Here is a 12026-nt window from a genome sequence, read left to right as displayed (position 1 = left end):
GAATAATTAGACCCCATGGGATTAGAGACACTCAACGTTTTCTAATGCCTCTGGGTTGTGATTATCTAATAATGATGATGCCTCTATCATTGCTTAATTATTCTTCCCCTTTAAAGTGTTCCTTCTGCAGTCAGAGCCCATAGAATGTGCTCATTTTAGCCAGAAACACCACTGCAATTTCCTGAGAGCAATGTCACATGGACACCATGATTGACTTGCCTACTTCTCCCCCACACCATGTTTATAATTCTCATTTCATAAGCTCCAGCATTACTATATTTGAATCATTCCCCTTTTCTATAAGACATTTCATTTGTGTGTTTAGGAGAAAACTCTGGGGCCTCCATCTCTTCAAAACAACCAGTTGGTGTCAGTGCTACATAAAGAGAACACACCTTAATCGATTGACCTTAAATGTATAAGATCAGATCTGTCCAGAATCCTTCCTAATTCCAGGTTGGACTCCCAGCTACATGCCATTCATCTCTGTTTGAGAGAGTACCACCCCCAAACTAAGATATTATAAACCAAATTCGGGAGCTTTGCACAGACTTTGTCCAACACAACTAAACTTTGCCCAATATCTTTAGTCTTTCAGTCAGGCCAGCAGGTGTTCCTCATGTTTAGATATAGTTCTCAAGACACAGTTCCAAACATCATTGGTTTTTGCAACAAAAGATTAGAAAGAAAACAGAGAACGCAGCCTTAATCTGATTATCCTTAAATCCAGTGTTGTCTCTTAGCTTTATTATCCCTCTTGGACTAAGAAAGGGACAAAGGCATATTTTGTTTACCCAAGAGATTTTGTCTACTAAACAAAGATTTTAAATTCAGCTGGCTAAAATTAAGAAATAAAGATTTCTACTTTGGGTTTAATATTTCTTTTTCTTTTGTCCTTATAATTCTCTTATAAACTTACAATTTTTTTCTGTCACTGACTGAGGAGCTGTTAGAAATATTGTTTTGTCTTTTCTTTTTTTTACTGCCTTTACTGTCTTCATATAATTTCTTTATATCCTTTCTTTACGTTCTTCTACTGTGATTTTATTTTCTGTTGCACACTGCTGAATCTAAGAGGAATCTAAGACCTCAAGGCAAAACCCAAGGTCAGAACTTCCTTTTGTTAGATGCAGATTGGGCCCTGGAAACCTTGGCCACACAGTGTAGTTGTGGCAGCCTAGAATCAAAACCCCAGATGAGAATTAAGTGGAATATTCAATGTCAACCTCTGTTTCTGTAAACAGACCCAAGAACAGAAACCAGTTCTACTGTTCAATTTTCAACACATCTTCATTCTTCAGCCTTCTTTCATTCTGTCTTAGTGTGAGCTGACTTTCTCTACTTTTCTCCTACAATGCTCTAATTCCCATAGAATAATTGAGGTTGGAAGGTCAGTCGGGATGTCTGTAGCCCAACTCCCTGCTCCTGTGAGATCAGGTTGCTCAGGGCTTGATCCAAAGCAGTCTTAAAAATGTCCAAGGACATGGACGGAGCAGTCTGGGTAATCTGTTTCAGTGCTTGACAATCCTCACAGTATAAATGTTTTTAATTCTATCTGAACTGAACCTCCCTTGTTTCAATGTACTTCTCCTCTTCCCACCATGTACTATTGCTCTATCTAGTAGATGGTAGACCTCCTTTTAAGCACTGGGAGGCTGCTTTAGCTTCACCTGGAGCCATGTCTTCTCCAGCCTGAACAAGCCCAGCTCATTACAGGATGAGTGCTGGAGCCCCTGACCACCTTGCTGGCCTTCCACTGAACTTCCTCCACCTGATCAATGTTCTCCTTGCAATAAGGAGCCCAAATCTGCACGTAGTATTTAGATGTGATTTAACAAGCTCTGAGTAAAGAGGAAACTTGGATCTCCTGGCTCATCTCATATTCCACAGTCCAGGATGCTGTTTGCTTTCTTTGCTGCCAGTGCATGCTGTTGGCTCATGTCACCTCCCACCAAGACTCCCACAGGTCCTTTTCAGTACAGCTTCCACCCAGCCCATCCATCCCCTGCTGTGTTATTGAAAGGAATTATTCCTCCCCAGGTGCAGGACTTTGCATCTATCCTTATTAAATTTCATAAGGTTCATGTTGCCCAGTTCTGCCCATCTGAATCCCTCTGAATGGCAGCTATTTAGTCAGCACCAGTGTAAGTCAGATCCATTTTATCTGGCCCTTGGAGTCAGTGAGCTTAGGAAGGCAGCAGAAAACCAAAAATACACCCAAATTTGGTACGAGGAAGAGGATTCTGGACTTAGACAACTGCCAATGAAGATCTGACATGAGTGTCTCCCAAAAGAGAACATGTTTTCTCTTCAACTTCTCATGCTTAAAGTCACAGAGATGCTGAACCTAAAATTTGTGGGCAATATTGATCCCTGCTGCACTACTACTTCGTCTTAACTGGAGCAAAAGAAGTACTTTGAACACCGAGTTATTTAAACTCTCCATTAAGTAAAACAACAAGAACAAAGTTGAGCCTCACAGGTGAGTGGTGATAAGAAAGTGGCTGATATCAGAGTAAACACTGAGCTTCCTGTTGTGCCATGCATTTGTAGTGACAGGCAATTGTGAAGTGTAACCAAGGGCTGCCTAAAGCAAAGCTGTCAGCAGGGCTGACGCAGTTACAATTGTGGATCTCTGTGTGCAAAGTCCTAGCATAGTTAAGCCAGTCTTGGAGCTGCCCTGAAGCCCTGCAGCACCAGAAGTCTGGTTCTCCTCCAGAAACATTATAGCTGCTCTTCACATGGATGGGGTTGGCAAGGTGTACAGCAACTCTCCATGCCTGCAAAGACCTCAAGCTGCCCTTGCTTTTCTTTGCCCATTCTCTCTGTTAGTCCTGCCCTGAAACCAAAATAATGTTTCCAATAAGAAACTTCACTTAAAATGTTTGTAATGCCTCATGTGCTTAATATCTTACTCCAAGACTTGCAGTTTGTTTATCATTTCCAGACAGTATGCCCATGTTGGAAGAGGAGGAAGGGAACAGGACAAGGTGGAGAGGAATGGAGAAGTGCACAGTTTACACTGCCCATAAATAGTGCCAAGCTAGCACATATAGCAGGGAGTTTCCTTACAAGAGATTTGGGGGTTTTTTGTGGTATAGGACTTTGCTGAGAAGTCATTGGAATTCTTTTTTTACTTAGATATTTACCAAAAAAATCAAGGAAAGAATGAGGTTGACTACACACTGCAAACCATGTCTCTCCTAAATCATAGTGGCACATGTGTGATTGTGCAACAGTGAGAGGGTGGCTTATCTAGTACTTCGTCCTCAGGCAGCCCTACCAGACCCTGACCTCCACTGAGGGAAGAGGATTCCTGAAGATGATCAGAGGGCTGCAGCACCTCTCCTATGAGGAAAGGCTGAGGGAGTTAGGGTTGTTCAGCCTGGAGAAGAGAAGGCTCTGGGGAGACTATTGCAGCCTTTCAGTACTTAAAGTGGGCCTGCAAGAAAGATCATGACAAACCTTTTAGCAGAGTCTGTAGAAATAGGACAAGGGGCGATGCTTTTAAACTAAAAGAGGGTAGATTTAGACTATATACAAGGAAAAAGTTTTTGTTTTGAGGGTGGTGAGCCACTGGCACAGGTTGCCCAGAGAGGTGGTGGATGCCATATCCCTGCGAACAGTCATGGTCAGATTGGACGGGGCTTTGAGCAACCTGCTCTAGTTGAAGATCACTCACTGCTCATCTTTAAAGATGCCTTCCAATTTAAACCATTCTCTGATTCAATTATTCATTTTATAAATTTCCCCTGAGACATGAGAGGGGTGGGATTTGCCCAAGGCTGTACCACAGACAAACACAGGTCTGTGGTTTCAGTATACCAAGGAGCTCTACCAAGGGCACTCCTTGGTCTGAGGTGCAGGAAGTGAATAGGCCTGACAAAAATGTGCCTGTGCCTCCAAGATACACCCTTCTATGAGACAAGGCAGCAACTGTGAAGAAGCAGAAAGTCTTGCAACAAAAATCATAGCGATTGCTTTATCCAGGGCAGCACAAGAAGTTTGAGGGAAAACTGGGAAAGGCATCAGTAGCATCTGGTAGTTGAGCTCATCTGCATGCTCTTTAGGGCAATTCAGTCCAACCTGAAATAGAAATCTAAATGTAGGGTGTCTGAATTGGAGGTCTTTAAATCTCAGAGACAGTCTAGTTTTTACTAGACTAGCTTAAACTAACAACAAGGCTGCCAAAGGTGGGGAAATTAATTCCATCCACAGTGTGTGTAGCAAAGCCAAAGAAATATTTACACATCATTGCCTTTCCTAGATGCTGTTACCCTGAATCTAGTTTTCCAGCTGAAGCAAATCCAGGTGATGTAAATCATTATGACTCTATTGACATAAGCTAGCCAAAAGAATGGCCAAAAGTTTCTATGCTGATTCCTGTTGTTTTTCTAGGTTGGCATAGTTTTAAGAATTGTGTTGAAGTGTTATTTAAATTAAAATTTAAAAGAGAAATGGCTCATTGATAGTTCATATTTCTGTTTAAAAAAAAAAAAAATTTCACTGACCTAAAAGGTGTTATAATCATTTACAGGCAGAATTAAATGTTTTGAGAACATTTGAAAATGCCAGCTCCTTCCAGCCTTAAAAATCTCCATGAGTGCAACATTTCTAGTTAAACACAAATATCTGTATTGTGTAGAGCAACCACTCCAAATAAAAATGTCTTCTTTGTATGAAAAACAACTCTGTCAAAGAATATATTAACCAGAAGCGAAGTTTCTTGGCTTGAAGCTTGAAGCTGATAGCAAAAATTTCATCAGTTAAACATAGGAAGCACAGTAAGAGGAGGGGCAGGCACTGATCTGTTCTCTGTGGTGCCCAGTGACAGGACCCGAAGGAATGGCCTGAAGTTGTGCCAGGGGAGGCTTAGGTTTGATATTAGAGAAAGGTTCTTCACCCAGAGGGTGATTGGGCACTGGAACAGGCTCCCCAAGGAAGTGGTCACAGCATTCAAGAAGCAAGAGTTCAAGAAGCATTTGAACAATGGTCTCAGGCACATGGTGGGATGCTTGGGGATGGTCCTGTGCAGGGCCAGGAGTTAGACTCGATGATCATTGTGGATCCCTTCCAACTCAGTATATTCTGTGATTCTGGGAATTTTCTGGTGTGGAGGCTAGAGGGAGTTGTGATTTTTTTTTTTTTTTTTCATTTATTTGTTGTCAGAGGAACCTGTAAAACCCAATTTATAAATTATGTAGGTAGCCAATCTATTTTTGTCTTCTGGACAACTAAAAGACATAAATATAGAAAGTATTCCGACAGTGAATTATTCTTCCTTTGCCATTACTCTGAGTATTTGTGGAGCCTGAGAATTTTGCTGACACAAGAGAGTTATACAGGTTCCCCCAAAGTAGTGCAGTCATTTGCTGTTACCATAAGGCATGTGATTTTTCTTCTTTCCCTTCAGTTTAATATATGTTACAATTTTTTAGTTGAAAGGAACTAGAAAATGGCAAAGGACAGGAGAAGCATAGTCCTTGTCTCTAGATGGATTTCCATGTATTCTGGGAGCACATCAAGTAAAACTTTCAGCTGGTCTAAGCCTTCACACTTGTCTTGTAGGATCTTTTAACTTTTGTTTCATCTTCCTTCAGTTTTGGGGACAAGGCATACCATTGTTTCATCTGTTGGTTTTATATAGAATTTTGTTAGAAATTTTCACCTCTTAATATCTTGGACCTTTTGTAGCCCTTTTACGGTAATATTTTAGCTCATCACTGCCTTTGTCTTCATTTCAGAGATGCAGGTCTCAGTCAATCAGTGTGGAATGTCTCAGGAAACTTCATGCAGAAGGTGCTTGATCTCTCCAAGCACCCTAAAAAAAGGAGGTCCCTTCATTTCTGTTCACCCCCTGTTCAATAAGATAGTGGAAACCACACAATGTGTTCTGTCTCTTTCTCCTTGAAGAAATATTAAGCCAAAGAGGAAAGAGCATTGTCCCGCTGCATCTGTGAGGCAGATCATTGCTAAGCAGAAGGAATACCACAACAACATAATACTGGTTCCTTAGGTGCTTTAGGGCTGCAACTAGTATTGTACAGTGAGTAAGTGCCAAGTCTTTATTCAGGCAAACTAGATAATCTGCATTGCAGCTTCAAATGGGAGAAGCACTGAGGCACCTGCTCTTTATTTGTCTGAGGGAATAGAGAAAAAAGAAGAAAAGAGATGTTGGCCCCAGATACTGACCATCCCTGGAGCATGTGTTTGAGCAGCCAATGGTGAGAGTCCCCACAATTCACTGTGGGCTGCACAAGAGGGAAGGTTTTAAGCAGATTTTTTTTGCCTTCTCCAACAGATGTGTTGGCAATCCATAAGCATATGGCTCTTGTTCACAGCAGTTACTTGCCCCCAGCATTAATGTAATTTACAGGCAGTTTCCTAGTCCCCATTTCTCTCATTTCTTAAATATATGTTTCCTCAAGAGAAAATGGTAATGATCCTCTGAAACAGAAAATGGATGGAATTTAGTCCAGTCAAAACCAATCAGATCCTTCAGATTTGAGTTTTATATACGTCATTTAAATTATTTGCTAATGAACGTTGACAGAAACACAGACCAGTGTTGGTCAAAGGGAATTCACTTTATTTTTTTCATATCTTTCTGTTGGTGCCCACATTATCTGACAAAAGTGGGGTTTTTTACTTGTCTTTTATTACTTTTTTTAATCAAAGACATTATTGGATTCTTATTGCTTTGTGGGCACAGATTGAATAATCAAAGCTGCTTCTATTTGCAACATATAAAATTATTCAAGTGAACATCACAAATGCTAAGACACAAGGAATGTATAACAGAGTCTGGAAATCTCTCTTCCCCCACAGCAAGAGTGTTCTTTGTACTTTGAGGCCCCAAGAGTCTGAAAATTTGCCTTTGGTGGGTCAATGTTGCAAAGGCAGGTTATTTGTAGGTTAGAGCTTCAAGGTTTACCCACAGAGTGAAAAAGTTACCTCATACTTTCCTTACTGGATCCTGTCAGCTCAAGAGACTTCACTTTCTTGAGGGTTCACTGAGTAATCTGATGTGTTTGACAGCCCAAAAAAACATCGAGATAAAAGTGGTCTTAACCATTTTATAGCTAGGTAATGAATAGGAGCAAAAAAAGCATGGTGTAGATGTGATGTGCCTCCAGTACATCATCAACAAAACTCTGACTTTAAATGTTCGCTTTTCATAAGATAATGCAACTTTATAACAGAAAAAAAAAAAGAAGGCTTTATGACTGATAGGGCTCAGGAGACAAGCTAAAAACTTAATTGCTTCTGCAGCTTTTATGAGTGTGATTCATCTGGTATAACTTCACCTACCTGTGAGTTAAGTGTTTAATCTACACTGGTTATTCAAGGCTCTTCTTTGAGACAGACAGGTATTTCTAGTTCACCCAACCTATCCCAAATTATGACTCTTCATTACTTTCTTATGACAAGAGAGTGAGTCTCTTTCTCTCCCTAAACACATAATTTAGATGGATTCATCTCACCCACCTTCATCATTCCCTTGACATTGTAGCATCAAGGACATTTTCTCTACCTTTGCCCCTCTGGCAGAGCTTTTGGGGATACATGCAGTGTCATGGGGGTGCATATACATGACTAGCTATGTACAAAGGCCAGGATAAAAGCCTCCAATAAAATGGATGGTAGTTACATTTTGTATTTGCCTGGTCATTCTGATCTTCAGGTCTTTAAATGAAATTCATACGATGTCCTAGAGCTTAGTGTCTTCACTTAGAATAATTAAGCTTACTCTTAGAACATTTGGGGCCCAAAACAGTAAGCTGTTGTATGACAAAATTACTGAGGAATTCTTGTTTTTTCAATGATGGACTTTGAGGTGTGTGGCAAAATCCCAAAAGCCTGGTTAGCTGATTGGCCTGGGTTGCTAGGTTGATTGACAAACTTTTGAGAAAGTGTCTGATCCCACACATACTGGTTCGGCATTATATTTGCAAATAATAGTACAATACTGAATTTTGTGATCTAGTATTTATAGTTCTAGACTCATCAACACTTTCCATGAACAATCACACTACTAATGCCTTGAGCAAGGTTGGTCTTGTTGGTCTCATTTTCTTTTTTCCTTCTCCTTGCAAGTAGCCCTGTTGTTGTGCTCTGCATTATTGTAAGCTGTTCTGTGATTAAGTAAAATAAACAAACTATGGCCTCAATTTTGCTTTGTTTTCTTTTTCCTTTCAGTGGCTGCATCAACTGCTAATTCCACAGCTGGTGCGGCCATGAATTCTTTGACTTCTCTGGGTACTCTCCAAGGACTGGCTGGAGCCACTGTTGGACTGAATAATATTAATGCACTAGCAGGTACCGTAAACAGTGAGTATTTATTGCTGTGGTGGACAGCCTTCCCCAATAATCATGCCACAAAAACTATCAATTGTAAAGTGATAATATGATTTTTAATCTCTACACCAAATAAGGGGGTCACGTTGATCCAGTTCCATTCATGGTACATACGTAGTCCTGGAGTCTTTTAGTTTCACACAGTTTGCTCTGCAAAGTGAATTTCCTTGGGTCCCTGCATAAAGACTCCTCTTCTTGCAATACATATAGAAGGTAAAAGAATTGTCACCAGGGCTTTGGGTTGTCTAGGTTATAGGAGAGGCTCCATTTTCATTGAGGGAGTCTGACAACAGGTGTATCACCCCATTGTACAAAACCTCACTCAGAAAAGTAGTGCTAAGAAAGATGTTTGCCATGGAGGCAGTCCTTTAAAACGTCTGTAAGAATTATCTAATTGACTTGAGAGCAACATGCTTTAAAAATGAAGGCAAGTCTTTGGCTTTTAATTGGCAAGTATAGGAGAACATGCAGTCAGTCACCTGTAAAGTCAGAGCACACACACTTATCCTATGACATCTTAACAAACCCTGACATCTCCAGCTAAGTAGATGCCAGTAGTTGTTAGAATATTCTTCCTTGCTCTTAGCCTTGGTGAAGATTTTCTTAAAGAAGGAGGATTTTTTTTTTTAATTGTTTCTGCTATGATGACTTCACCTTTGCCTGTAATCGAAAAGATTTGCCCAGCTGCATTTTTCCCCCCTTCTTCTTTTTTTTTCTTTAGCTGCTGTTGCTCCTTGCATTTCCTTTTGCAATGCAAGGAATCTATTTGGTCATTGCCAGTCCATGACCCATCATAATGCACCCTCAGGAATGGATGTCCTCCTCAGTATCTCTTGCTCACTCTGATGCTCTGCATGATGTCCTTTCTGTCACTGTCACTTGGCTGCTCACACAATCTTTTTGTTCTGTGATCTCTGGTTGGCATTGTTGGGAGCTGGGAAGGAAGGGGGCTTATGGATGTCCATGTAGAATGTTGAATGGTTGCATGGGGTCTCGTGTAAAACAGGACTTGCTTCTGGCAAGGACATGTGCATTTCACACAAAACAACCTCTTTGTAAATACAGCTCAAGGACAGCTGCGGAAAAGTGAGTATTAGGTCCCAAAATGGCAAATGTTAGTTTCCTTTCTTATTATTCCATTAGTGTCAAAGCAAGCCACTGGACATGGCATGCATGGGAAGCTAACTTACCTCCTCTCCTCTCATGAGCTCTTGTAGTAAGAGATCAACCCTGTCATGAGTAAGACATCATTAAATGTCCTTTCTGATTAACAGTCATCATGCTTCAGTTGGTTTATAAAAGGTCATATTATCAAGAGCAAAATATGGCATCCCACTCCTCCTCTCCCACAAGTACTAAGAACCCAGACACACTGGAGCACTCCAACATAATGTACCCCTTCATCAAGACCAAGCAAGAGTGAATCCTGTGAGCTCTTTGCGTGGGAGCCCTTCTGTTGCACTCCTTTTAGCACTCCTTTCTAGGCTGCAAGCAGAGAGTTTACATTTTCTCAGCAAGTATTTTGAGGTGATGTGTGTGGAAACTTATCTGCATGTGTCATTTGAAGTATTAATGATGTATTCACAATCTGGTACCAAATTTCAGTTTGCTTTAAGTCACCATTGCTTCCATGGACTTGTACTGACAGTGACTGCAATCCCAAATCTTCTTCATGGATGTTTTTATGGATATGTGTATAGTGCTTACAAAATGTGCGTGGGTATGTCTGTCTATGTATATGCATACATGAGAGAGAGCTAAAGAGGGGAAACTGCTTCCCCATGACACAGCTCAGCATTAGGACACTTGTTTCTCTCAAAAGGGTGATACTGATCATCACTTTCTGGTATTCATGATACTGATGATAATGAAGCATTGCTCAGATTACAATAATTTCCCCTGTCTATTTTAATGACAGACTGAGGTTTTTCATTATGACCATGTCTGATTCAGTTATTCACACTCAAACCCACCTGGGAGATTGCCTTTGGGAAACCTCACATTTAGTAAGTCTGATGTTTCATGCTGACATGGCTTATGCCATGGTCATAAGCAGGCTAGTAAAAAGTATTCACCAGACATGGACATTCCTGAAGTAACTGTGCAGCAAACTGGGAATTGAGGGACATCCTTCTAATTGGGGAATTAGAAAATCCAAAGCACAAGTCAAGCAGAGCTTAACCCAAAAATTAATCAGAAGGTGGAACTGGGCTTGGGCATTGATTTAAATAGAGGTTCAAAGAGATGCTCTTTTGCCTAAGCCATGTCTCTGCATGTGAGAATCACATGGAGAATGTCTTCCATGCTGAGCTCAGTAGAAGACTTTCATCTGTTTTCTCCATCTTGTCTGGGTCTGTGAAAAGAAGCTGGACTATGGAGGCTGATAGTGCCGTCATTGTAGAGAGAAGCATTTTAAAAAGATGTCTGGAGGCCTTAAATAAAGTGGAGCATGGTAAGTTTAACTGTCTCCAAGGTTTTGGCAGCAATTGTACCTAAGTGTGGGGATTCAGTCTTCTCTTGGTTGTTCTTGAAGCACCTAAAACTTTAAATGCTAAAACATTAGACTGTCTGCTTTGAGCATGTAAATTTAAGAATTCTAAGTAACAAAAAGAAATGAATTATGAGGAAAAATTACTGAAGAGGAAGGAAGCTATTATTTGCAATTATGAAGGAAGACCATAATTTCAGGATACTGGACAGCTATGACACAATATTTGTGTGTGACCCCAGGGCAGTCACTTAGCCTTTCTGTCCCCTTATTTACATCTGTAAAACAGAGATAAAACTATTCATGACAGATTTGAAGGTGCTTGAAAAGCACTTTGAGAGACCTTTAGACTTGCCAAGCTTTGTTGCTTCTGTATTATGTAGAGACACTCAGAAAAGTAGAAGGCCATAGATGAGAGGCTCCAAAAGGTTATTTCACAGAAGGGAGGAAGGGACCAGAGTTCAGTGTGAGACTGAGGTGCATTGCTAGAGATAATAAAGAGATGGCAAAGATGTGTAACAGCAGCTGGGCCTTGCAGATTTCATAAAAATGTAAGAACAGAGAAAGCGTCGGGTGCTTTCTGCAGCTCTGTTTTGCTCGGGAGGGAGGTGTATGCCACACGTGGGTTGTGGCAGCAGTAGCTGTGCCCTTCCCAGGAGCAGTGCCGTGGGCCGGCTTGTGTGGCTGATGGCTGATCTGGAATCACTTGGTGGGAAGGTGCTATTGATTCCAGGGGAAAAGAGGGGGAGGATGCTGCCCACTGCAACACAAAGCATGTTTATCTAATAGGCCGATGACTCACGAAACACAACATGGTATCCGAATGCTACCTCTGTGATCAAGTTATTTCAACACTCTAATAAAAAGAGAGATACAAGCTGCTTTATCAGGAGCCTTTACTTTAACCAGTCCTGTGTGTACACCCATGCAAGCAGTGACAAACCTAAGTTCAAAAACATCAGAGGAGACTAAGGTCAGCCTCAGGATCAAATTAGTCGTAGTAATATCTAATATATAATATATTGTATATTATACGCCCTTTATTATAAAAATTATTATTGATATTGTTGTTGTTGTTGTTATTATTCATGTTATTATAATATTTTGAATGCCACTCTATCACTCCCCCTCCTGAACTGGGCAGGGGAGAGAAAATATAACTAAAGGCTTGTGAGTTGAG

General features: G+C 40.7%; 1 protein-coding gene across 18 annotated transcripts in view; it reads left to right on the top strand.

Moving 5' to 3' along the window:
• CELF2 (CUGBP Elav-like family member 2) overlaps positions 1 to 12026 on the top strand; it is a 550002-nt gene that overhangs the window by 518228 nt on the left and 19748 nt on the right. For 11 of the 18 annotated variants that reach the window (XM_032105245.1, XM_032105237.1, XM_032105235.1 and 8 more), the window contains one exon: positions 8200 to 8331. In XM_032105245.1, coding sequence (XP_031961136.1) covers positions 8200 to 8331 — 132 coding nt within the window. The remainder of the gene's footprint in view (positions 1 to 8199; positions 8332 to 12026) is intronic. The other 7 variants (XM_032105239.1, XM_032105236.1, XM_032105240.1 and 4 more) reach the window with 1 other exon arrangement.

This window comes from Corvus moneduloides, chromosome 4, assembly GCF_009650955.1.
Source record: "Corvus moneduloides isolate bCorMon1 chromosome 4, bCorMon1.pri, whole genome shotgun sequence".
In the NCBI taxonomy this organism is placed as follows: domain Eukaryota; kingdom Metazoa; phylum Chordata; class Aves; order Passeriformes; family Corvidae; genus Corvus; species Corvus moneduloides.
This window is presented reverse-complemented; position numbering and strand designations above follow the sequence as displayed.